Source organism: Mercenaria mercenaria, chromosome 5 (assembly GCF_021730395.1).
Source record: "Mercenaria mercenaria strain notata chromosome 5, MADL_Memer_1, whole genome shotgun sequence".
In the NCBI taxonomy this organism is placed as follows: Eukaryota; Metazoa; Mollusca; class Bivalvia; order Venerida; family Veneridae; genus Mercenaria; species Mercenaria mercenaria.
In genome coordinates, this window is record NC_069365.1 from 31290474 (window position 1) to 31318446 (window position 27973).

At 34.7% G+C, this 27973-nt stretch overlaps 1 protein-coding gene across 1 annotated transcript; it reads left to right on the forward strand.

Moving 5' to 3' along the window:
* The first annotated feature begins 8277 nt into the window (after window positions 1–8277).
* On the forward strand, window positions 8278–24764 carry LOC123558285 (putative leucine-rich repeat-containing protein DDB_G0290503). Its single transcript, XM_053543087.1, has 8 exons — window positions 8278–8410; window positions 10426–10527; window positions 11137–16669; window positions 19055–19253; window positions 20970–21050; window positions 21307–21396; window positions 22026–22130; window positions 22584–24764. The coding sequence occupies exons 3-8, from the start codon at window positions 11184–11186 to the stop codon at window positions 22782–22784; spliced, it is 6162 nt and encodes a 2053-aa protein (XP_053399062.1). The 5' UTR covers window positions 8278–8410; window positions 10426–10527; window positions 11137–11183; the 3' UTR covers window positions 22785–24764.
* The last annotated feature ends 3209 nt before the right edge of the window (window positions 24765–27973 follow it).

Consider the following 27973-nt stretch of genomic DNA (forward strand, 5'->3'; position numbering starts at 1 on the left):
AATCACTAGATGATGCTACATTACAAATATCAAAGCCCTAGTCTTTGTGGTTTGAAGAAGAAGATTTTCAAAGTTTTTCCCTATATAAGTCTATGTATACCATGTGACCCCCGGGCGGGGCCATATTTGACCCTAGGGAAATAATTTGAACAATCTTAGTAGAAGCCCACTAGATGATGTCACATACAAAATATCAAAGCCCTAGGCCCTGTGGTTTTGGACAAGAGGTTTTTCAATGTTTTTCCCTATATGAGTCTATATAAACCATGTGACCCCCGGGGCGGGGCCATATTAGACCCCAGGGCAATAATTTGAATCATCTTGGTAGAAGACCACTAGATGATGCTTCATACTAAATATCAAAACCCAAGGCTCTGTGGTTTTAGACAAGAAGATCAGAAACCATTTTAAATGTTCCTGGCCAATGTGACCTTGACCTTTGACCTAATGACCTCAAGATCAATAGGTGTCATCTACTGGTGATGACCAACCTCCCTATCAACTTTCATGATCCTAGGCCCAAGCGTTTTTGAGTTATCATCCGGAAACGGATTGGTCTACATTCCGACCGACCGACCTACCGACCGACATCTGCAAAACAATATACCCCTCCTTCTTCGAAGGGGGGCATAAAAAATAAAGAAAATGGGCGCACCACTGAAAGTAATCCTACTTTTAAATGCATTTACAATAATTACCAAAAAATGGCAAAATATTTAATCATAAAATTAATGTGCAGTTATTGTTATCGGAATACATGTATAACATAAAGGGATAAAATCAAACTATTAATAAGCTTTGATACTGTGGTTGTTGAGTCCAGTAAGTCCAGGGGTGTTCGAAGATAATCCGTCATAGATCCATTGTAAAGTAAATATTGGGTTTACTTACAGTGTCGATTGTATTGAGGTCAACTGCCACATTATCAATGTTTCCTTTCTGCGCTCTCATACATTTGTAAACAAACCGTTGATGACTTCAATACCAACGGTGCGTGATTTAAAAATCGATCAATGCGATATCTGATATTATATCAAATGACAAACACGGGCGGATCAATGAAGAGGGATACACAGCGTCCCCCGCCCCAACCCCCGCTTCACGAACAAGCATTTAGCTTAGAATTCAGGACTTTCAGGATATATTTTTGGCTACAGTTTGATTTTGACGTTATAGGGTTCACTTCATAGTCTGCCAATTAGGAAATTCATCATGATTTGCTCTGCCTTCTTTAGATAAGAACCACTATTAGATATCACTACTAAGGATAGTATAATTATAGCGAAGGGTTCAATATATCGAATCACACTGATTTGTAAATATTACCAAAATAATATATTAAAAGAACAACAGTTTCGCGATCACTATTTAAAAACATAATTTATATGTCTGTAGCTTACGTTCCCTTTCATCTACTTTCTGTGATTATATAAAAAGAATGTTTTGTGAAGGTGGAAGCTTCACATCTTCGTAAGCTTCGCAACGTTGTGAAGGTTGCCAGATCGCGACCAGGTTCCGGTGGAAGCTTCACATCTTCGTATGCTAAGCCAAATTGTGAAGGTTGCCAGATCGCGGCCAGGTTTCGGTGGAAGCTTCAAATCTTCGTATGCTTAGCAACGTTGTGAAGGTTGCCAGATCGCGGCCAGGTTTCGGTGGAAGCTTCACATCTTCGTATGCTTAGCCAAATTGTGAAGGTTGACAGACCGCGGCCAGGTTTCGGTGGAAACTTCACATCTTCGAATGCTTAGCCAAGTTGTGAAGGTTGCCAGATCGTGGCCAGGTTTCGGTGGAAGCTTCACATCTGAATAAGCTTCGCGTCGTTGTGAAAGTTGCCAGATCGCGGCCAGGTTTTGGTGGAAGCTTCAAATCTTCGTATGCTTAGCAACGTTGTGAAGGTTGCCAGATCGCGGCCAGGTTTCGGTGGAAGCTTCACATCTTCGTATCTTAGCCAAATTGTGAAGGTTGACAGACCGCGGCCAGGTTTCGGTGGAAACTTCACATCTTCGAATGCTTAGCCAAGTTGTGAAGGTTGCCAGATCGTGGCCAGGTTTCGGTGGAAGCTTCACATCTGAATAAGCTTCGCGTCGTTGTGAAAGTTGCCAGATCGCGGCCAGGTTTCGGTGGAAGCTTCACATCTTCGTATGCTTAGCCAAGTTGTGAAGGTTGACAGATCGCGGCCAGGTTTCGGTGGAAGCTTCACATCTTCGCATGCTTAGCCAAATTGTGAAGGTTGCCAGATCGCGGCCAGGTTTCGGTGGAAGCTTCACATCTTCGTAAAGCTTCGCAGCGTTGTGAAGGTTGCCACATCGCGGCCAGGTTTCGGTGGAAGCTTCACATCTTCGTATGCTTAGCCAAACTGTGAAGGTTGCCAGATCGCGGCCAAGTTTCGGTGGAAGCTTCACATCTTCGTAAAGCTCCGCAACGTTGTGAAGGTCAGGTTTCGGTGGAAGCTTCACATCTTCGTATGCTTAGCCAAGTTTTGAAGTTTGCCAGATCGCGGCCAGGTTTCGGTGGAAGCTTCACATCTTCGTATGCTTAGCCAAGTTGTGAAGGTTGCCAGATCGCGGCCAGGTTTCGGTGGAAGCTTAACATCTTCGTAAGCGTCGCAACGTTGTGAAGGTTGCGGACAGCTGTTCATTACTTTCAAATATTTCTATTGTGAAGTTTACGCATCATATATATGAATCTTACGTAAATATCATACCCATTCACCGAGATAATGTAAGTGTCATGGTAGAGGAACTGATTGTTACATATCTTCGGCATTCTTCCATTTCCACTAGAACCATGCCTGCACAAGTACATTGAGAACGTTTAACTTTTGTCGGAAAAGACAAAGAGCAGGCTGTCACAATACAATGAACGGTGGTTAGACAAACATTCATATTTTAAAGATTTACTTATTTCGAATGCTCCGCCTGTTATTTCGAGAGCACTTCATGTTATCTCAAGCACATGTCATTTAATCACGAGCTATAGATTTATTACTATGGGCGCACGACATATCATCTCATGTGTCGACATATTATTTCGAGCGCTCGGTATGTTATCTCGAGCGCTCGACTTATACTTTGAGAAATCTAGATAATATGCCTTGCGCCCGAATGCTCAAATGCTAGAGATAGAATTCTCTTAAAAGTACATGTTTTACATGTACCATAAGAAACCAACAGTACAGATGTGTACAGTGAAGCTCGTTTATTCAACAGTATTTCGATTATGTTATGGCGGGCTTTTAACCTTACTTGTTACTTCTACAAACTTAAATAAGATCTCAAACGGCTCTATCGGGGATCGAGATGTCGGCCTAACAATCTGTGAACATCATTGAGGTGTTAACTATCAATTAACCTTATTAACATTAAGGCAGCGTCATTAACTTTTGCTTACTGTTTCTGGCAGTGGTCAAATTAAAGGCTTTTTATTCAAGTCAAGTTAGAAAATATGAAATTGTGCCAAATGTTATTGCTCAGCAGTTAAGATCAGCAATTTATGGTCGACATGTAAAATTAGTCCAAACGCGCCCCTTCAAAAGCAAAATATGGACCTGCCAATGTGAAGAATTGATTTCGAGAGCTATTATTTACGCAGTTATGTTTTGGGGCCAGTTTAAACAACGGCGATGACAGACAAGGAGGGCGATTATGTTGTAAGTACAACTGATATTTTTAAGACAAATTTTCTGTTTATATCTACGGATTACATTTGACATTAGATTTAAGGTTTGAGATTCTTAATGAATATTTCCTAACAGTTTATATGCTGAAACACTTAAATCAGTGACGTTTTTAAAACAATTTGATTATACCACCAAGTTAATTTAATTTACTGGGTTTATAATAAATTCTGCTTAAAATAGATTCCCTGCGATTAACATATCAGCAGCCGGATCCATTTCGGTACCTTCCATTGTCGTCTCCTTGTACGTGAAGGTTAAAGTATGTCCGGTTTGATTCGTTTTTGACATTTTGGCTAACTGGAAAAAATGTAGCAACGGAAGTCAGAAAAGTTCAACTGCGAATACCAATTGCAGCGCATGCCAGTTCTTTTTGTGTGTGGCATTTATTTTTTTGTAACTTTGATTTTTCTTTTTTGTCTGAAACTATAAGGAAAATGGTTGACAAAACAAATACCCCCGTAAAAACAATCTCCAGACTAGCCGATAATGTAATAATCAGTCCTGTAAGAAAATCTGCAATATAGACTGGCATGTGTCAATGCTATATAAATGAAACGGAATAATACAAAAAGACTGAATTTTTGCGATATTTTTATTATCAGTCGAGTGGCTAGTCTTCACAATCTCTTACGTAAGTACTGTGACAACGGGCCATAAATATATGGCTTCTCTACCAGTTATAGCCTTCTTCTACTTCTCCTTATGATTCAGAGGTGTATGACGAAATTACTCCTGACACAATGTCTATTACCAAATAGTAATGGAGAACATATGCCTCGCCGGGGGATCAACTCACGAACCCGCGCTAATTAGATCTTCTCTCTCCTTACTTAGCTAAAATACTTAGTTGCATACATACAGTTTTAGAAGTAAAGAGATTTTAGCAATTTATGTAAAAAATCTTATATTTATGCATTATTCATTTTCGGTCGTAGTCTTCTTTCTCAAAATATACTGCAGTTGATCCATGTATAAAGAAAAGGATATATGGTAAGCATTAACACACATTTAAATCGGTTGCCATTATTTCAGACAAATCGACAGACTATACGCATGTCAGCTATCATAGAAATAGTTCTTCTCGATATATTTCATCAATTTTATTAATAAAATACTTAAAAGCGTTGATACCAATTTAGGAGATTAGATGAAAATAATAAAACGAGTGCACAGTGGCATAGTTTATTTGTAAATGCACTCATTTGATTTTTGACCCCATTATACTGTAATAGGAATCCCTAGATCCTAAATCCTAGCGACAACCCATTTCAATATTCATGTTTAACCCTAAAGACTTCTTTTATACTAATATCAGAGTATAAACAAAAATGCCATCGAAAGTCACATTTTCTTTAGAGAACCTTATAATAATGCTACAGAAAAATATTCACGAAGATCCATCAAAACGGTCATGAGAAGAAGCTTTTAAAAAGTTTTCTTTTCGATTATCAGCTGAATGAATTTGGGAGATCACCTTACATTGCTTTTTCAAATATATAAACTATGTGGAGTACGTGTCTCTGCGGTAAGAAATATAACGGCAATGTGTCCGGTGCAGATTGAAAGATAAATTATCACATGTTCAATATGCAGATTAAGTTTTGATAGTGCCAGTTTACCGTACTGAGTATTTTAGGTGTTAAATGTGTGAAAATTTACCCATTTATGACCATTGTTAGAGGCAACTGCCTAGGGTAGGGTATAACATGTACATTGTTGTTTTTGTTTTTATTCTGGTCTGTGCCAGTGGACTTATATTGCTGTTCATATCTCCACATGCATTTTTGTGATCATACATGAGTTATATAGCTGTTCATATTATCGCTAAGTAAAAGTTGGGACTAAAACATGTGAGTAAGAATGGTATAATTTTGTAAGTGATTGTTCTTCATAAATAACTTTACATATGTCTGTATTACTGTAAAATATCTCGGGTGCTCGACATCTCATCTCGTGCGCGCGACATCTTATCTCGTGCCTGAAGTAATGCCTGATGGGACACCTAGCATCAAAAGTTGGAAAGTCGCCATATGACCAAAATTGTATTGTAGTGACGTAGAACGCAACAAGACAACTAAATATTTTGAATGCCACTGCCATCTATGGAGGCTGATTTGTGCCATTTCGTTATTTCGTTTTATCGCAACGATACAACGACAAATGTCGTTATGGCGCACCGCCGAACGTCACCCCACCAGACGCCGCCCAACCGAATGTCGCCCGAGATACGATCGAGGTAAAATGTCGTGCGCAAGATATAATCTAATATTACTATAAGGAATAAATTCATTTCCCAAACGTACCACTGTACATGCCAAACATTACCCGTTCGTTGTTTAATTTTGATTTGTATGACCATGTGAAATTAAGGGGACGCATACGTAAAATGAAGATGAAAAACTCAAATAAGAACGTTATTGTTGAACTACATACGACTCATTGTGAACACTCAGTCAACAACTGTTTTATTTTGTGTGTGTGTTCGAAATTCTATCTTGTCGAAACATTTAACAATATCCTACAGATTCTAATTTAAAGAAAACAAGAGCTGTCACTATTGGTGACAAATGCCCCAATGCCGAAGCATGCCCAAGATTGCTACAGTTGTCTGCGCAAAAACACACATCATTTCGTGACCTTGACCTTGACCTTGACCCAAGAGACCCGGGTCATAAGTATGACTCTCCCTCTCAATATTGTTAACATTTGTGTCAAATTGTTTTCGAATCCCTTGATAAATGGCAGAGTTATTGACCAGGCAAGAAACACCTTTGATTTCTAAGTGTGACCTTGGCCTTAGATCTAGGGTATGGACCTTGCGCATGACACATCATCTCTATATAGGAAATATTTATGCCATGTAATTTAAAAATCCCTTCATCAATGGCAGAATTACGGACAGGACAAGAAACAGACTATGTTAACCTTTGACTTCAAAGTGTGACATTTACATTCAAGCTAGGAGTCTGGATCTTGCGCCTGACACATTATCTCAATATAGGGAACATTTATGCCATGTAATTTTAAAATCCCTTCATCAATAGCAGAGTTATGGACCGGACAAGAAACAAACCCTGTTAACCTTTAACCTCTAAGTGTGACCTTAACCTTAAAGCTAAGGATCTTGTCCTGCGCATGACACGTCGTCTCATTGCGGGGAATAAATATGCCAAGTTATTTTAAAATCTCTTTATCAATGTCAGAGTTATGAAACGGACACGAAACAGGCTATATTGACCTTTGACTTCTAAGTGTGACCTAAACCTTGGAGCTAGGGGTTTGGGTCTTGCGCATGACACGTCGTCTCATTATGTTGACTTTTGATGCCAAGTTATTTTTAAATCCCTATATGGATCACAGAGTTACAGTCCGAACAAGAATTAAGACGGGCGCACGGACAGTGCGATTTTTTAAATGCCCACCTTCGGGGGCATAAAAAGTGAAATAAGTTCATTATCTTTATTATCATTTTGCATACAGTAAGCTAAAAATTACAAAGTATTTGGTAGTGCATATGAAAAACATATGGTGGTCAAGGAAGGCGACAGCTAGAGGAGTGTTTAATACATTAAACGATTATTGTTACAGAAGTCGAGTTGCTTGCAATAATTAATTTTCAACTTGGTATTCATGAGATACAATGCACTTAAATATCGAAACGAATTCAACAAACTTTTGAAAATGTATGTTCTTAAATATCTTTAAAATATGGTATGAAATTTGGTTGAGAGGCCGAATGAATGCGAAATCTTATTCATAAAACTGAAAACGCAAAACTTTTTTTTATAAAATCTGACACCTATGTTGTCTCCCGTTGTATGATTAAAGTTAAGTCGTTCGTCCAGCGTAGTAATACTTTTTGCAGTGAATCGCCGAGAAGTCGCGGAAAAAATAAAAACCATGACTGTAAATAAACTAAAGTTTGCCACTTTTTTAAGATCATTTTCTACAGATCGACGTTATGTATTTAACCCATCAGAACAGTGTAGTATCTAAGATACCTGTACTAAGGTATTCATTTTGTAGAATGTCATGTTATAATCCAACTCTGGCTTTTTTGTTTACAGTTTTATCAATGAGAAAGAAGGCGTCGATCCCGAGTTGAGATGACTGGACGTTAAATGTTTACCTGTTTAAGCAAACTAGGTATGTTAGAAATACTTAGAAGTACAACATTATTTGTTACACTGATATTGTACAAAACCTGTGTTTTTCTTATACAAAAGCTTAATATTTTGTACTGGATTTACTTTCGCAAAGACCTCTGTTTTCTTATAACTTCATAGTACCACATCCTTATCCACAAAGTACTGAACATTACAGGTGTCTATGAGTATTATATCAGTTTAGAAATATGTTTTTTTTTTATTTTCCCACCATCTATTTCTTAAAAATCCAAGCCTTCCTCATTTCCACATGAAGTGTGAAAGTAGCAATATGCGTCATCTTGATTACAATTCTTTTAAATCATAGATTAACAAATTTAAAAAAAGATCAAAAGCATTGATTTCAGCGGTTTTCACCGTGTCTTATGGCGTGACCTGTATACACCGTTTAACATTTGTAAATTTACTATCATACTACATGTTATCACACGCTGAATGAACTGATATTCGGAAAAGGAAGTAAATTGAAAATCACTAACAGTAACGTTAAATAATGTTTACATAGTTACACTAGTGATTGCAACAATTAAAAAGAAAAGGGATTTTCTTGGAAGGACAATTTGTCGTAAGTACAATTTAATATTATTGCTGTACATGTACATATATCTCACGATAAAATTATTATAAAAAACATTACAGCTATGCCCTTTGATACGTGTAAATTTACTGATGCACGGTTCATAAAGTTTTATAAATAGATAAAACTTTCAGCAAGTTAACCTAATCCTGAACTATAGTTTGCAAAGTTAAGAGAATTATCTCATATGAAATCAAAAGTAGCATATTTTAACCTTTCAAATCGAAAGTAGAAATTTTTTTATTACCTCAAGCAAGGAGATCTATCAACATTTACAATATAGAATAAACAAACATACAATATATTGTACAGACAGCATATACTAGTATATATTAACAGAAAAATTATAATAATGACCTACAAAACATGAAAAATATGATTACATCAATTAAGTAGATCTGATTATAAAAATAATCAAAAGTACTTGCAGAATAAAGTCAAGTGAATGATACATGATCATACATTTGAAATAAGAATTGTTCAATCTATAAAACTCGACATTCATATTTGATACAGATGGTGCATGGTTCTTTTAAGATACCTTGACCTGTATCCTTCCGTAAGTGTCTTATGAAACTACATTGTACAATGCCAAATTTTCTCTTGAAATGTCAAGGTTTTATACCAGTGAAACATTTCCTACAGGGTTCTAGTGTAAATTCGCCACAGTTGAGATCCATTTACTATACTTTCTAGAACTGCAACCCATAGAAACCCATATATCATCGTAAACTACAAATAATAAGTTGTCAAACTATGAAAAGAAAGGGGGATGTAGACCGATTTTTGATGAAACGCCACCATATTGACATACAGAAGACACTGATACTTTCTCGCATCGCGTTGTTATTCAAAGTGCCTATTGTCGTTTTCTCTGTGAATCATTCGCTATATAAACACGCAAAATTTAACATGAAACCTGACTTATTTTACTGGAAATATATTCTACGAATGAAATAAGCCCCCATTTCACACGCAGAAGTGACAGAAAATGAAGGGGTTTTTAATGGGTTCTTCTTTCAACTACGACTGAATTACGGTGAATTGTTACATTATAACCTAAACCGTTATTTAGAAAACTGAATTTAACGACCCGTTATACACGAAAAATGCATAAGTTCGATAAAATACTGCAAACCGAGCCAAATAAAGACTAGAAAACGTATGATCAAATGTTGGTGTCAGACAGAACATCGTATAATCAGAACTTGGTGTCAGTAAGAACCTTCACTGCGAATCATGTGGATTTGTGGTCTACCCATCCGACTTGAACACCTCGTATTTTCGGAAGTAATGGAGATTTCGACGGATATTTGGCAGACAAAGAGATAGAATGTTTGGCATTTTACTGAGGATAATGCCAAGCTTGTTGCCTCAGAAATGAGAAAAAAATCCTCGGTTTTATATTCAAAACAATGAAAATCTGGCCGTGGAATAGCCATCTGTGTGATTATTTGGTGGTCTTTTTAATTCAGAAAACATTCCTTTAGATGCCTCTTTCTATCCTCGAAACCTGGTAGGAATCTGGCTTTCATTGATTCTCATTGTGTATAGACGTCACAAAATTGAAAATACTTATTGCAAAACGAAATGAAATCTCGGAAAAGTGTCGCGTGATCACGTTATAGAGTGTGATAAAGGGTCATAATGTCTTTGTTAAAAATGTGGCTGGCACATTCATTTTTCGTTCTGAACATTAAATATGTCTATTTCTTATTAAATCCTACATTCAACAATTGTTTTCTCGTACATTTGCTAAACATTTGACTAATAATTAACACAGCAGGAAATATTATTTTTCATCGTTTTTGATTACCTCCCTTTAAGGTACTAACTGTATAAGCTCATGTGCAATCTTGACAGAAGTGCTTTCCTACCTGTGTAATTATACATCTATATGGACATCTGTTTATTTGTTTTTAACTTAGAAGTTAAAGGTCTTATGAAACAATAACTAATATATATATTATTGTTATAGAAGAAGCGTTTACTTGTATTTTCAGTTACAGTGCCTAATTAGTATTCTCGGAATTGAAACTTAGAGAATATTCCTCATGACGCTTCCGTTCGACATCAAATGAGGGATATTTCCTTGGAGTGTAAAGGTACTTTTTTCCATTCATTTGTTATGGATTCTGCATTCCAGAATGAGTAATGTATCAGATCTTGAATTCCTGCTCGAATCAAAGGTGACTTTTCACAACCTGCCGAACAATTGGGGTTATCAAGTTACCAAGATTCGCAGATTTCTTCGTCTTTATTTATTAAGTTGCTTATGTAGTTCGTAAGCTATGGCATCCATTACGGTTTCATGTTTATTTTTTATTTATTTTTTTTTATCGAGGGCAGTAAGAGCAGTAAAAGTAATAAACTGGCTAAGATAAAGTAGACTTTAAAGAACTTGTATCATACTTAACGATTTTTTTTCTAGTATTTAGATATTGAAAATACATTGCCGCATGTAAACAGCAATGTTTTCAAATGATTACTATCATTCACAAAAATAGCATTATCACTCGTCATGAGCTAAAATGGGCTTTTTCAGAATCATATATGAAATTATTTATTTTCCAAACGTACTATTTTCAATAGTATTAAGGCGTCATAGTGGCAAATAAAGCATTTCTTGAATAATCATAATGTTATGTGTATTAAAATTTTGTTATTTTATCATGTTAACTTACTTACATTACACCTTCTGTTATCACTTGCAGCTCAAAAGTAAATTTCTTCATGACAAATGTAACGCTTAAGAGAGCTGATGACGATGACAAAAATGGCTGAGTTAAAATATTCAGTATCAGCTGTTCACAGGGAGATTGATCACCAAGAAGAGAAAGTGAAAGATATTGAGAGAATTCCAGCAATTAAAAAATTGAAAATTAGCAATACAAAAAAACGAGATTTGAAGGAAAAAATGGATAACAAAGATGATCAACTAAATGAACTGCGAGATGACCTGAAACATAACTTGGAAATATTGTTTGATCAACAGAGTGAATTGAACGAAATTATAAGTTCACCACAGGATTTCGAGAAAAATGTTTGGCGTTGTAACCTGAAAGTAATGAGTCTTCAAGAAATGCCCAAGAGCAAAGATATTAGAATAAGTCACACAGATGACGGTCTTGCGAATAACGTGAAACTAAAAGATAAAACTTTATCTAAGTTCAGCGGTAAGCTACATCAAAGTGAAGAAGCTGCATCTCACAAACTTAAGATTTCACAAAATATTATGCATCATCATCTTGACACAAAATTTAATTGTCTTGACATATTGTTGCAGGAGAAAAATGAACAATTGTCTAATCAGAGAGTTCTGGCAAAGCGAACTTTGAAAAAACTACAAAATAAAGATTCTACATTAAATGAAATAGCCACACTTAATTCCAAAAATCGCAATCATGAGGCAGAGATGGAGCGATATAACTTGGAAAAAAAACATCTTGAAAAGCATTTGGAGTGTCAACAAACTGAAATAAATGATAAAGATAAACTTCTTACCGACGCATTGACCGAAAGAGATCAACAGAAGGATTTCCTACAACGAGTGTTGAAAGAAAAGGATCAGAAAGAATTTGAATTAAATCAAATCATATCTTCACTAAAACATGAAATGCAGTCTCTGGAGAAAAACATAGCGGACAGGGATCTGAAAGTACTTCAGCTAGAAGAAAAAATAAAGTCCAACGAGAAAGAAATGATTCCAATTAGGGAGAAAAATAAAATTCTAGTAAAAGTAGTGAAGGAAAAAGATCAGTTACTTCAAACGAAACATCATCTGAATCACATGTTGGAAACACAGCACGAAACAGAGCGTAGATTGGTTGGAACTATAAATATTCTGCAGAAGAAAAATCAGTGTCTTGAGAGGGCTTCTGAAAACAGCGAACTGAGAGTCAAAGATCTGAATGAAGAAATAGAAAGTATGAAGACTGAAAGAAGTCAAGAACGTGCATATTTGATTAGAAATCTTAAGGAAAAAGATAAGCAGTTTTCCGACCGGATGTGTCGGCAGCAACAGGTTCTCAACCAATTGTATGATACAGAGAAAGAAATAAAAAAAGTTGTCGTATCATTAACAACGAGAAATTGTCACATAGAGAAAGAAATAAAGGATCGTGATCTGAAAAATGAACATCTAAATGAAATGTTGTCGGAAAGCACAAACATCAAAATATGCAAAACCAATGAATTATCCTTAAAAGATCATGACTTGCAGTTATGTGAATTGAATGATCAGTTGCAAAACACTTTAAAACAGATGCAGGAAACCGAGATCGTATTGAATGGAATTATCACTTCACAAAAGAAACAAATACACCACCTGGAAAAAGAAGCAGACCAACGGGTTAAAACATTCAGAAACCTAGAAGAAACGTTAAACAGTAACGCGATAAAGATGAATGAAATGAGAGATAGTAATAAACGGTTAGGAAACACAGTTAAAGAAAAAGATGAACAGTTGCGTAAACAAAATGTTCAGATAAAAAGGTTTCAAGAAAGAGAGACTCAATATGGAACAATTGTTACTTCGTTAGAGAGAAAAACAAAGAGTCTAGAAACAGATATTGAGCGACGTAATCTTAAGATAAAAGAGCTTGAAGAAACGTTAGACAGGTTGCGGACAGAAATAAGTGATTGGAGTGATGCGAAAGTTAAAGACCTTAAGCTTAAGCTACACAATATGACGTCTGAAAGAAATGAAGGCAATGAACTACGACTAAAAGAAGTTGATGAAAAGAAGAAACTACAACAAGTTTTGAAAAAATTACATGAAAACGAGACTAAACTAAATGACATTATCACTTCACTAAAGAAACAAAATCAGGAGAAGGATGATCAGATATCTAAAGTTGGGGATCAGCTGATACAGACATTGCAAAAGGTGGATGACAAAGAAGCTGAAATAAAACGAATGGATATTGTATTGAAGAAAATGAAGTGTCTTGAGGCAGAAGTGGAACGTCATGAACAGAATTACAAAATACTAGAAGAAATGCTACAGAAGAAAATGAATGAAATGACGAAATTGAGTCATAGAAGTGAGCTTGTAGAAACCACATTAGAGGAAAACGACAAAGAGCGCTATCATTTTAAATACACGTTAAAAGGACTGCAAGAAACAGATACTAGTTTAGATGGAGCTACTACTTCACAAAAGAAGACAAACTATCAGGGCTTTGAACCAGATATTAAGCGTTGCGATCTGTTGGTAAAAAAAATTGAGGGAAAATTAGACATTACGAAAACAGAAATTAGTGGTGGATATGAACGGCTTGAAAAAAAACTGAAGGAAAAAGAGAGGCAGTTGTCTGAACAGAGGAATCAGCTTCAGCAAGTTTTCAATCAGGTAAAAGAAAAAGAAACAGAATTCAACGAAAGTATCAGTGTACTACAGGAACAAAATAAGGAAAAAGATAATCAGATATTTGACTTGAGGGATCAGCTGCAACAAACTTTGAAACAATTTGATCACAAAAAGGCTGAGGTCAGTGAAATTGACGCTTCACTGAAGAAGAAAGTTAAGTATCTTGAGTCAGAGGTGGAGCAACGGGAGCAGAATATTACACGTTTAAAGAAAATGTTAGACAGAAACAAGGTTGACATGAGACAAACTGTTGAACGAAATGCATTTCTAGAAAGGGTAGTGGAGGGAAAAGATAACCAGTTACATGAAAAGACAGATCAACTGAATCGCACTTCGGAAAAATTGCAAGAAACAGACACTGAATTCGGTGGAATTATTTTATCACTAAAGAAAAATAATCAGGATCTTCAGACAGATATTGAAGAACGTGATCTGCAAATTCATGAATTGAATAAGCAGCTACACCAGTTAAAGACTGATAAATGCGATAGTGCCGATCTTCTTACGAAGGAAGTGAATCAATTCTCTGAAAAGTATTATCAGTTGCAAGAATCTTTAAATCAGTCGCGTGAGAATGAGGCGAAATTAAATGCTGTGACCTCTTCACTACAGACGCAAAATAAGGAAAAAGACAGTCAGATATCTAAACTGACAGACAAAATAGAACATTTAATGAAACAGTTGTATGACAAAGAAGCTAAAATAGAAGAATTCGACACGGCATTGAAGAATAAACTTAAGTATTTTGAATCTGAAATGACGCGTTGTGATGGAAAAAATAAATATCTAGAGCAAATGTTAAGTAGTAAAGACGTCGAATTAACACGAGTGACTGACATAAACAAACTTCTAAGAAACAAAGTGAAGGAAAAAGATGACCAGTTACATGAGCAGAATGATCAGCTGAATCGCACTTCGAAAAAACTGCAAGAAACAGATACTGAATTAGGAGGAATTATACTCTCATTAAAGGAAACCAATCAGGGTCTTCAGACAGATATTAACGAACGTGATCTACAAATACATGATCTGAAGGAGCAACTAAATAAAATAAAGACGACAAAAACCGATAGAACTGAACTTCTTACAAAGGAAGCTAATCAGTTGTCTGAAAAGAATTATGAGTTGCAAGAAGCTTTGAATCAATTACGTGAAAAAGAGGCTAAATTAAATGCTGTTACCTCCTTACTACAGAAACAAAATAAGGAAAAAGATAACCAGATATCTGAACTGACAGACCATAAGGAGCATATCATGAAACAACTAAAAGATAAGCAAGCTAAAATAGAAGAATTTGACACTTCAATGAAGACAAAACTGAAGTATTTTGAAACTGAGTTGCAAAGCCGAGAGTGTAAGATCAGACATCTACAAGAATCGTTAAGTAGTAAAGACGTCGAATTAACACGAGTGACTGACATAAACAAACTTCTAAGAAACAAAGTGAAGGAAAAAGATGACAATTTACATGAGCAGAATGATCAGCTGAATCGCACTTCGAAAAACCTGCAAGAAGCAGATACTGAATTTGGAAGAATTATACTCTCATTTAAGGAAAACAATCAGGGTCTTCAGACAGATATTAACGAACGTGATATGCAAATACATGATCTGAAGGAGCAACTAAATAAAATAAAGACGACAAAAAACGATAGAACTGAACTTCTTACAGAGGAAGCGAATCAGTTGTCTGAAAAGAATTATGAGTTGCAAGAAGCTTTGAATCAATTACGTGAAAATGAGGCGAAATTAAATGCTGTTACCTCCTTACTACAGAAACAAAATAAAGAAAAAGACAATCAGATATCTGAACTGACAGACTATAAGGAACATGTCATGAAACAACTGAAAGATAAGCAAGCTCAAATAGAAGAATTTGACTCTTCAATGAAGACAAAACTGAAGTATTTTGAAACTGAGGTGGAAAGCCGAGAGTGTAAGATCAGACATCTACAAGAATCGTTAAGTAGTAAAGACGTCGAATTAACACGAGTGACTGACATAAACAAACTTCTAAGAAACAAAATGAAAGAAAAAGATGACAAGTTACATGAGCAGAATGATCAGCTGAATCGCACTTCGAAAAAACTGCAAGAAACAGATACTGAATTAGGAGGAATTATACTCTCATTAAAGGAAACCAATCAGGGTCTTCAGACAGATATTAACGAACGTGATCTGCAAATACATGATCTGAAGGAGCAACTAAATAAAATAGAGACGACAAAAACCGATAGAACTGAACTTCTTACAAAGGAAGCTAATCAGTTGTCTGAAAAGAATTATGAGTTGCAAGAAGCTTTGAATCAATTACGTGAAAAAGAGGCTAAATTAAATGCTGTTACCTCCTTACTACAGAAACAAAATAAGGAAAAAGATAACCAGATATCTGAACTGACAGACCATAAGGAGCATATCATGAAACAACTAAAAGATAAGCAAGCTAAAATAGAAGAATTTGACACTTCAATGAAGACAAAACTGAAGTACTTTGAAACTGAGTTGCAAAGCCGAGAGTGTAAGATCAGACATCTACAAGAAACGTTAAGTAGTAAAGACGTCGAATTAACACGAGTGACTGACATAAACAAACTCCTAGAAAAGAAAGTGAAGGAAACAGATGACCAGTTGCGTAAGCAGACAGATCAGCTGCGACAGGAAATTCAGCATCTACAGGGAGAGGTTAAACGCCGTGATATGAAAGTGAACGATCTGGATAAAATGTTACATAGGAAAAAAATTGAAAACAGGGAAACTGAACAAAACAAAGATGCAAGGGAAAAAGAGAAGAAATTAGCCGATCTTAAAGATCAATTGCAAAAGACTTTGGCAAAATTGCACGATACAGAAACTGAACTAGACGAAACGAAAACGAGGTAAACTTTGTTTATCAGAAATTGTACACCGGTAATTGAATTAAATTTTACCTTTAATAATAATAATTTGGAATTACTTAGAACGTATTATTTTAAGATACTTAAATTTTGCGTAACTACATCAACGTAAATTTATACTTGTACTTCCTTGACTACAGAGGTCTAAAATTCTGGTGTAATCGCTAATTTTTTCCAAAAGAATGAAATAGTACACTGTTCTTCTCTGAGACATTTTATTGACGAAAATTGCATAAGTGAAATATCTACATATCTTGTGAGTAAAATGTTAGCATGAAATGGTGTCATTTGTAAAAAAAAGGACAACACAGGCTGTCAAAGTATTACCTTAATCTTAATTAACCTTGTTTATCAGGTCGGATATTTCACCTGGACCGAGAGACATTCTCTCAACTTAAACATTTTCTTTCATTTGATTTTAACTGGAAATAAAAAAGATATATTTCGTTTAAAAGCTTATAATAGGCTGATAAGCGTTAAAGCGTTAAAAATGAAGTCGTTATTAAAACAGTGACATTATTTTGCGGATATAATTTTTATGTTGTGATGGAGAACCGGGATTCATATACCGTTATGTTTGTACCATTCGTCCGCCCGATAGTATGTCCTTCATACCATCTCGTGTACTAAACATTTCCTATAGCTGCAAGTGCAAATGAAGCTATGTACACAATGTCATTCTGTTATCAAAATGACGTTAACATACGTATAGGGACTTCTGTGTCCGATTTTTTTCTCGAGTAATAACCCTGTTTTGGACTTTACAGTATTACGATGTACAACTGTATAATCTGTTCTGAACATTTTCTACATTACTCATTACACTCCACTTTAATCGACATTAGGGAGCATGCACATTGTGTCAGAAAGTTTTAATCTGATTGTATCTTTTAAGATATGATCCTTTTTATACTTTATGATATTATTTCAGCAAGAACTTTTCATACAATGTTGACACAGCTCTTATCTACTTCTATAATTTTATTAGTAGCTATTTAAGTTATCTTTACAAGAATTTTTTTTAAAAACCAAAGCCTATGTACTGAAACGCTTTAATTATAGGGATTCTGTAAACTTGTTAACTGAAAGTTAGTTCACCAGTTTTAAAATTAAATGTGTGCTTCCAGTTATTCAGTATAGTTATTGCATTTCTTATTATTTCAAAATCATATAATCGGAATATCTTTCAATATTCATTTTACAAGAGCCTCAAAGTCTGGTGAAGTTTCTGACTTGTTTATTCCCAAGGTTTTGTAGTCTACCTTCAAGTAAATTTATGTAGTTCTAGATATATAGAAGGCGTTTGTCAGAAATGATTCTATTAATTACAAGTTTACAAAAATAGTCTAGAAGTGGTATGACGATCATAACCGCACATGCGCGGGGATAAAGTTGGAGTAGGTGTGCGGCTGCAATTTTGAATCTATCTTAAGTATGATGTTATTAAGTCAGTTTTAGAATGAGCTCATTGTCCTTTTACTATGGACTATTTCATCAGGCTTTGTTCAACAAAAGTTGAAACGCTACCTTCTTTATTGTGAATAAAAAGATGAAAAAAAAGTTCTTGTTCTATCCAAATGCACAAACCAACAAGTACTTGTTTTTGAAACAATACGATATGCAACGAAACGTGTACATGCAAAACAGATGGTAAAATTCTGTTGGACATGAGACGTTTTACAAATCAAACTGCTGGAATCATTGGAATTCAAATTCACCTTCAACAGTTGCTATCCATCAAACAGTTTCTTCGTAAAATCGACGCAGCCACCATTAAACCCCAAAGAATTCAGAAGACATATCAAAAACATTAATTCATCGATTGTTCAAAATAGGTCTGCTAGGTATTGTATTTCCAGACGGAGTGGCGTCCGTTCTTGTTGGTCAGAACATATAAATAGCAAAAATACATCTTTCTAACTTTTGTCATGTATAAAGTGCATTTTAATCAAGTATAGAACAAAGACTTGTGTCCATCTCTTATCCAAAATAGTGCCACAGGGTTATATTTCTAGACAATATTGTGCATGTAATTATTGGTCTCCTAATTTTGAATAGACAATAAAATCAATCTCTTCATTTTGTGATGACCCAGGCCTGACGAGATAGTCGATAGTAAATATATATATATAGGAACATGAGATCATTCTAAAAAAGAATCTTTGATGTCATACTTAAAATAGATTCGAAGTGACCATTGCGCACCTACTCTGAAGTCATCCTCGCAAAACCTTTCAGAGAGCGTTATTATACTACTTCTGATCCTGTGTGTGCTATTTAAGTCTCAACGTAAGTTGCGCGCGTTTGTTTCAGAAAATTACATGACTTATTCGCAATGTTACAAGTTCACTGATATTTACTTTCTAGGCTCAGCAAAGCTATGGGAGACAGACTGACTGATAACAACCCAAACATTACCGACTTAAGCGATAGAAATCGCCCTACAAAACTCGCTGAGAGATGTGCTGAATTGTATGATAATCAGTGGACAGACGCGTTTGACATTCTCGAAGAATACTTCAATGCAGAAGAAAATGTTATAGAAGCTCTTCTGCAGATTCTGCAGGTTACGTGATGTTTGTAATGTAAAGCGATTTACCGATTCGAACCCTCTTGAAGGGTCATTTCTTTCTTTTCTTTACACGATTTGCTGTTAACTACCGAACCTCAGCTTTTCACTACGCCAGTAGTGCGTTAAAGCTGTTAACTTGACCGTCAAGTCATTTAATAAGAATTTATTACAACTTTACTCTTTATAGAAGTTTGTGTTATTTTACCAGCCTATATTAAACACATGTTTTCTCGGTAATTTAAAAATAAAGCTGTGAAAACTAAAGGCGGCCAGTCACATTTAAGCAACAATATTTCATGACATTTTTCACCTTTTGTATATTCTCCTAGGGGTATAATTATGGAACAAAAAGGCCAATTACATAAGTGTAGATCCATGTTAGACTTGTATGTTTTATTAAATCATTGGTTGTTTTTTTCGGGGGGGGGGGGGGGGGGGGGGGGGGGGGGTGAACATCCCTTTGATATAAAAGCTCTTAAAAACTGTGTTTCTTGTATTCTCAATATATTTTCTAGATTTCCATTTCCATCAGTGAGGTATCCGGATATTTCGGCATATGTACTAAAAGGCAAGATTTAAAACTGCCTGTTCAGAATTCATATATCTTAAAGCTATCTTGGTTGCTTAAGCAAGAGTAACAAAAGTGTGTGGGGGGGGGATAAAAATCGCGTATTTACAAAGTTGTGTTGCTAATAAATTTCAGCTTAATATGCATTTAAATGTAAAATCTTTGACAGATGTAAAACAGTTTTGTATCTATATCAATCCTTAAGCAAACTACAATTACAAAATTTATACATATGATAAAATAACTAATTTGTTTTGGCAACCATGAGAGGGAAATCAAATTCTAAAAACAATGCCTCCAGAAAAAATAGAACATGCATTAAGTGCTCAGTTTACAAAATGAGAGTAAAAGATCTAGTGTTAATGTTTCCATATTCAAAATACGTGATTAACAACCTTCTATTTCTGAGGTCATGTAATAAGTTTTGACTATTGATCAGTAAGTCATCCAATGATTGTTTATTGTTTTAAAACTGCTTGTATAGATCGCCGAACAATTGTTTGCGATATTGACTAATCTATATAGTTCAACACAAAGTTTGAGGAGAAAACCTTTAAGAATTATTTCTGATTTAATATAATGAAATTCATCGGCTTTTGGTATATATCTTTGACTATTGACCGACATGCCATTCAATACTTTTTTACTAAATCAAACTGTTTTTCCGTTTCCACACTACATGTCTTATCACTTCTGTTAAATCATTTTTAAAGGAATAAGTTAAAAGTCTTACTACTGAAACATTATTAATTTAGAACATTCGAATGTTATAATATAATTGTTTTTGCTAAATTGCCTGCAAACAATTCTCTACATGATCGGCGCACCGACGACCACTGATGCAAACTAGTAAGATGCAGCGCATTCTTAATACTAAGTAGCATTTCCCAACTAATGTAAAAAGTTTCACATTATCTGACTTAAAACTTAATGAGCTTAAACTCACAAATCATATTTTTGTTACAACCTATCATTATTACATTTTCACTGTCAAGGAAATGAATTAGTATAAGTTTTCACTGAAAGCATGTTTTTTAGATCTTTTACGTTATTTTGATTATAAACTTTCTCTCCATGTGTATACATGTGACTTGTGTACATCATAATTATATGAATATATACTGCTGTATTTTAAATTGCAGGATGTCATGACTTTCTGCATAACAAAGGCACGCGAACAAGTGGAGGAATTAGGACGAAACTTGAAATTTTCAGATCAGCCAGTACGACGATTTTGATTTTTATATTTTGAAACTGATCATACATTTAATAATACAGTTTAATATTACGACTCTTAGCTTTTGTTCAACGAGGATGTATCTGCCACTAAATATAAATATGATGCCGAAATGGTTACCATATTTTCTTTGGCACATGTAATTTATTTTGATTCGGATAGGTATAGAATAATAAACTTATTTCTACTCTGCATCAGTTTATATTTACCTTTCAATAAAAAATATTATTAAAATTCAACAGGGAAATGGAGATGTATCAGCCGATGTGCATAAACTCCTAAAAGATTGCAGGAGGGCAGTAGCACCTATTGCCGTGGGAAACCTATATAAGGTAAAAGGGAATGATTGAGAGTAATCAAAGTACAAAATTTATAATTCTTGTAGAACGGAATCATTAAGTGCAGTTTATATCAGTATTCCAAAAATTAAATCCATTACTCTTACATGTCTGTTGCATTTATATTTATAATTTATCGAATATTCTAATATGCTTTTCTCTGTTAAAACACTCTTACGCTATAATGACGTTACGTTAATGTGCGGTGACGTCAATGTTTTTGTTTCGACCAAGAAAGAGCGCTACTATATTTTATCTACTGTTTTATGATAAGGGCATATTAGAATCGAAATAATTAATACCAAAACCGTATTTTAACACTTTGTATGCACTCGTGTGGTAATACGTCATCAAAATAATTTCACTCGGGCTGCGCCCTTGTAAAATTATTACGCCCGCCCGACGCATAACCGTCCACCGTGCATTAATAAGTGTAAAAACACATTTTTTGCTATAAAATATTTCTTTTAACAAAAAATTGGCCTTTATTTAAAAATTGTCGCGCGTTCTTTCATTAAATAAACTACCACCAATACCTTCGTATAATAATATTGAGTAAGAAATTCTCTTTTTTTTTTCATTTCGTCTGCCTTGCTTTTTGTCTAAAATGTTTCCATTTTCAGATGTATGTGTCACATCTAAAACAGTCAAGTAACAAAACACTAAGAACAGCTACAGAAGTTGGCTCCTATACATCAGAATGTCTTGAAATCTGCTGGTTTATGGTGGTTTGTATTTAACAGTTATACGGAGCGTATTGTAAAGAATATTGAGGAAATCGAACATATTTAGTAAAATGTGCAAGATAGGAACTTAATAAACAGATCTGTAGTAATGTGGCGTTGATTTGTTTTCAATACCATTTAGCTATAAAACGGAGTTGAATGAGTTGCCAGGTCCGTTGTTTCAGGCAACCCATGTAAACATGATCATTCTTTGCATCTATCGATGATTTATTATGTATCTATGATATGCATCAGAAGCTTAAACATGCTAAAAACCTGCGACCCTGTTAGATAAAAATCTTCTTACTTGTTGAAATGTTTACATATACTTTAAGTACAAGACATCTAAAGACACAAATTGGATTGTATAAAAATCAACTTTGTGCTTTTATTTATTTTTCTTGAAGATGTTGTCCACTGTTTGTCATAATATACATTTGAAATGAATCCTTACAGATCCAAGACCCACCTGTTGCGTTTGCTCCGTTGCTCAGGAAAGGTTCAGGCTTTAATACAGACCTTTACAAACCATACACAAGCAGTGGCACTCACATCGACTATGTGGTATGGCCTCCTCTGCTTTTACACGAGGGTGGTCCAATACTGGCGAAAGGTGTAGCTCAGGGATACGGCAAGAAATCAGAAAAGGGAACATAATGAAATAATTATGTCACATCAGTTGATTAAGAAAGGCTTAACGAAACAGTGTGACAGAAACGTGAACTGACCAGATTTAAAGACTGATTTCGGGATGTAATTTAATTCGTCAGCTTTGTGATTTATCATATTTGGTTTTTAACACTTTTGTTAATATGTTTCACACATGTAGCTGTGGAGACATACTGAATTAGTTCTGTCTGTCTGTCTGTCTGTCTGTCCATTACAAAGTTTGTCCACGCTAGACCCCCAATACCACCGGACAGATTTACACCAACTTTCACAAGAATGGTCATTTTCAAGACCAGACGACATTTTCTGGTTTGATCTTTTTCGGTAAAGTTATGGACCTCAACAAGTGATTCTTCAAATTGTATGATGGTTTGGCCACTTTTCTTGTGTTATTGGACACATTTTCCACATGCCTTACAGGAGTAATCAGTGCTAAGCCTCATTTTGCATTTTGCAACTGCTCCAATACCAAAAGGAGGAATTTCACCAAACTACACAAAAGTGATCATTAGTTGTGCATGTCCAGGGCACGGTTCGGTTAGGTGCTTTCAACAGAGTTCTGGCCCTTGATTCATGAAATTCTATGATGTTTCAGACATTTCTCTTATATAAAAGCCTGGATTTCCAACAAACCCTACAGAAGCCCGTCCGCTTAGCTCAATAGGAAGAGTGCAGATCAAAGGATCCCGGGGACGTGAGTTCGAGCCCTGGCGAGGCGTATATATTCCGTGATTATTTGATAAAAGACATTGTGTCTGAATTCATTCGTCCTCCACCTCTGTTCATGTTTGAAAGTTGGCTGTTACTTGTTGAGAACAGGTTTGTACTGGTACAGAAACCAGGAACACTGGTTAGGTTAACTGTCCGTCGTTATATAACTGAAATACTGTTTAAAAAGCGGCGTTAAATCAAAAATAAAAAAAAAACTACAGGAATATTCAGTCCCAAGTCTAAATTCCAGTTTGTTTAGTTCTGCTCATTGTTTTCTCGTTTAGGGCAAATCCATTATTTTAACTGGGGGACCATACGCCGCTTTTCATGGAATTACACGCTAGTGTAGCATTGAATGTTCCATGTGCACCGCCGTATGAACACATATGCGGATGTCTCTAAATTGTTTTTCGGCGACGCCGTCTAAATTCGTTTTCGTTACCTATGCCACGTGACTTCAGTTTGCAAATCAAACTACTTGATAACGCATTATAGATAATTTATCAAAATGGAAGATTTATGCAACACTCTGCCTGATTGGACGAGTGTGTCAATTTCTTTCACTCTGTTGATTGTGCTACGCTGAGTGAAATGTAGACAAAGCGTTTATCCTAAACGACGCTGTTCACAGTTTTAAAGCTAACTTTGGCTCAGTATATTTAGCAAGAATATTGATATATCTCAAAATGATCAGTAAGTTTAATAAATATGATAAAAACCTGTTCAATACCAACATATATCAAATCAAAGAAAGAGCTGAATACGGTCTGCGTATCACATGAATAAGGGTGTGATAAGAGTCTTTTATTTTTAAAAGATTTTCCTTACAATCGTCGTCTGTATATGAAAAGGTTTCTTGCTTTTGTGACTTATTCAGGTTGCATATTAAAATAACTACTTGTTTGCTTTGATATATTTGTTATAAATTATTTAACTGATTTATAATATATGAATATTTTTCCTTAGTATGGTATGCAAATATTGAACTCAGTTGAAATCTGTTTTATTATATATATGCTATATAATGACTGAATCACGTTACGCTGCATACAGTTTATCTATGTGATATGACTATGGTCAAACTTTGCTTATGAAACAGAAATATTGAAATAATTACAAATGTATGTTTTGCTTGGCCTTCACTTTTTTATAGGTGTGACGTCATTGTCCAAAGATTCATGAATAGCGAATATGCTATTTGTTATAGCGGATCAGTTGGCCTATTTTAGAAATAAATAAAAATAATATATAAACAAATTTCTTAATTGATTTTTTCTCATGTATTCTAATCAAACTTGATTTGTAGCATCTTTATTAGGCCCGCAGCCAACTTTGTTCAGCTGGGACATTTGACCCCTTTTAGGGGCTGCTAGAGCTAAAACTAGAAATGCCTTTGTACAGCGTCTCATGAACAGCTTGGTGGATCTTTGTCATACTTGGTCTGGAGCATCATTATAAGGTCCTCTTCCAAATTTATTTATATAGGAACTTGGGCCCTATTAGGGACCACTATAGCTAAAAATAGATATGCCTTTCTTCGCATTAACCACTAAAATGTAATGGATTTTTATCAAACTCGATGTGTAACAATATCGTAAGGTCTCCTGCTATTTTGTTACAAATGGGGATAGGGACCAATTTAGCTAAAAATATAAACACGTTTAATGACCTCTTCTCATGAACCGCTTCATGAATCTTCATCAAACTACTGCTGTAATTATTCGTCTAAGGATAAACGAAACAAAATTGCAACCCTACGAAACCTTTGCGAAAAATTAAAAGAGAACCATTTAAATTGTTAAAGTGCGGTGTTTAGTTTTGAAATTTGAAAAATGTTAGATGAAAGATGAATGTTAGATGAAAAATTCATAAACTTCTTTCCTTATTACAATTCGCCGACCATCATTTTTAAAGATATTTCTTGTTTGTACTTTTAGCATGTGAAAATGTTGAGTTCTGCTCAACCCGGGGCTAGAGGGCGTTTAACTACCGTCAATGAACAGTTTTTGCATGTTATTGTATTGGTGACATGTTCAAAGACAATTTAGCAAAAGTATTTGAGCAGTTTAGAAACATAAAAAAAATGTCTTTAGGATATTGTCTTGTCGAAGATATCTCTGTGAACTACGTTTCTATTTCGAGCTGAACATTTAAAAAATAATGCATGTATAGATATGTACTATGATCAGTCTCGAAGACAGTGAAATCATAGAAAAGGTACAGTATCAAATTATTTCGTTCATATGTCTTTATCAATTTTCAAAAATTCCAGTCGATACCCCGTTTATTTTACATTATTTTGTGAACTACGTTACCATACATTACTGCTATATGCAATGAAAACAAAGGTATGCCTATTTCTCACTAAATACATATTAGTAAACTTATATTAAAGCATAAAAGTTTTACTGTGCATCATGTTTATTAAGTCAGATAGACTTAACCTATTTTTTGTGAACTACATTACCGTGAAATGTCTAATATTTAATCCTAGGACTAATTTCTTGGGGAGTAATACATAGGCACTGACTACACTTCACGGTGTTCTGTGTAAACAAAGATGGTGCGTCCCATGTGTGATTTCATCAAATAAAAGTAACACAATCAGATTTTAACCAGTTGTCTTTTAGTAACAGATCAAGTAAGTTAACCAATTAATATATGTTAATTTTCTACATTTTCTGGTGGTAATGTGATGACTCTGTGGTGTGTTACTGCTACATTAAATGCAAACATATGTATAATACATGGAGAACATGTTGGAGATGGTTATGTAGTTCACAAAATGGTAACGTAGTTCACGTCAATTTATTAGTGATCAGAATTATTTTTATTATTTCAGAAAATGGCGTTGCCTTGTTGTTTCATAGACTTAAACATTATGTCACATGTTTAATTTGTATTTATATCATAAGCAACGATATAGTTCTTACAAATAAGCATTTTTGTGGACTACGTTACCAAATACATGTACTTGTCGGCATAAGCTTCATGTCCTTTTTGTTCCTTGTTCTTTTAATTGTGCAGAGTTGATCAAAACACTCTCAACTGAAATCCTTATACATAAATGTTGGTTACACTTCTTACTAGTTATATAATGATTTAGTTCTAGTCAGCATTAGCTGTGCCCCCATACATTCCTGTTTTTATTGAGATCTCTAGTCAATATTCGTTAACTGTGGTGAATATATGTCTATTCTGAATAAATATTGCAGGATTCTTTACATCACAGCTAGTCCAATTTAAGTGAATTCATAAATTTCATAATCTACTTTTCTTAAAATACTGTAAAAAAAGAATTTTGTGAAAATATAAGATGTATAAAATTACTGTATTGCAATATAAAATTGTCAAGAAAGTACTAGTATTTGGCTTTGGTTATGAAAAAATATGTAACAAAAATTAACGGCAACGTCACATTTTAGTTTGCAAACTATAGAATGCGGAACTACGTTACCAAACACCATTTGTTTTTGTCCAAACGTGTGTTGCAGATTTTGCTTCATCTAAATTCCAATCTTGGATTATTTATAAAGTGAAGTCATAATACCTGTAATAAAATGTATTGTCCTGTATTGAAACACTATTTTGCCATCCACAGTTAAACTTCAAAATAAGATATTTAGAAAATGGTGTAAAACAGAGATTCTTTTAAACAGACACATTTTAAAATGCATAAAGCTGACAAAAATAAATGTCTGTGGTAAATATGTTCGGTTAAACAGTTTTTTTATTGTTTCAGCAAAATGATAGAAAAAAGAATCGTATATTTAATGTTATTCTAGTTGCCATACAGGTATAATGAATGTATCCACTCACTATATAACGTAGTTCACATAACGAAATTGATATGTATAATGTTGTTTCCAAAAACATATTTTGCCAGTATTTGCAATTTTTTAAAATGTTGAAATGGGTAGCAACAAGGATTAATCTGACAAAATTAAACGCAAAAGTAACTGATTTAAGAAAAAAAACTTCAACAGATTTTCTCAAAAATTGTCCCTATTTCTGTTGGGATTTTTTAAGTGTGGCACATTCCATTACCTCTCATGAACAGACCCAATCAATAGTTTGCTATTATTCTGCTTTGTTGCATTCTATGCTTACAAGGGACCTTTTTACAAATTTTATTATTAGAGCTAGAATGTATACATTTTCATAAGATGATTATGAAAAGCGCTGGTTCATAATCTGTGCTATTGACTTAAACGTTCTCGTTCACTATACTAGTAAAATATAGATAAAATGTAAAAACGCATTTGGAAGCATAGAACGCAACCAAGTAAAATAAAGATTTCAGTCTGTTCATGAGAGACAATGAAATGTGCAAAAAAAAATTGCAGTTAATCCAGGGCTCGAACATGGGACCTCTCGATTACAAAGCAAGTGTCCTACCGCCTGAGCTAACCGGCTATCTGACATAAAAAATGTTGATATCAAAAACCAAGGCTTTTTAAAGCTTG

Excerpts from the sequence above, each read along its gene's own strand:
- LOC123558285 (XM_053543087.1), top strand. The coding sequence starts at position 11,184 with ATGACGATGACAAAAATGGCTGAGTTAAAATATTCAGTATCAGCTGTT. Across the intron at positions 19,254-20,969 it reads CTCTTCTGCAGATTCTGCAG|GATGTCATGACTTTCTGCAT; the intron begins GTTACGTGATGT and ends TTTAAATTGCAG. Across the intron at positions 22,131-22,583 it reads AAATCTGCTGGTTTATGGTG|ATCCAAGACCCACCTGTTGC; the intron begins GTTTGTATTTAA and ends GAATCCTTACAG.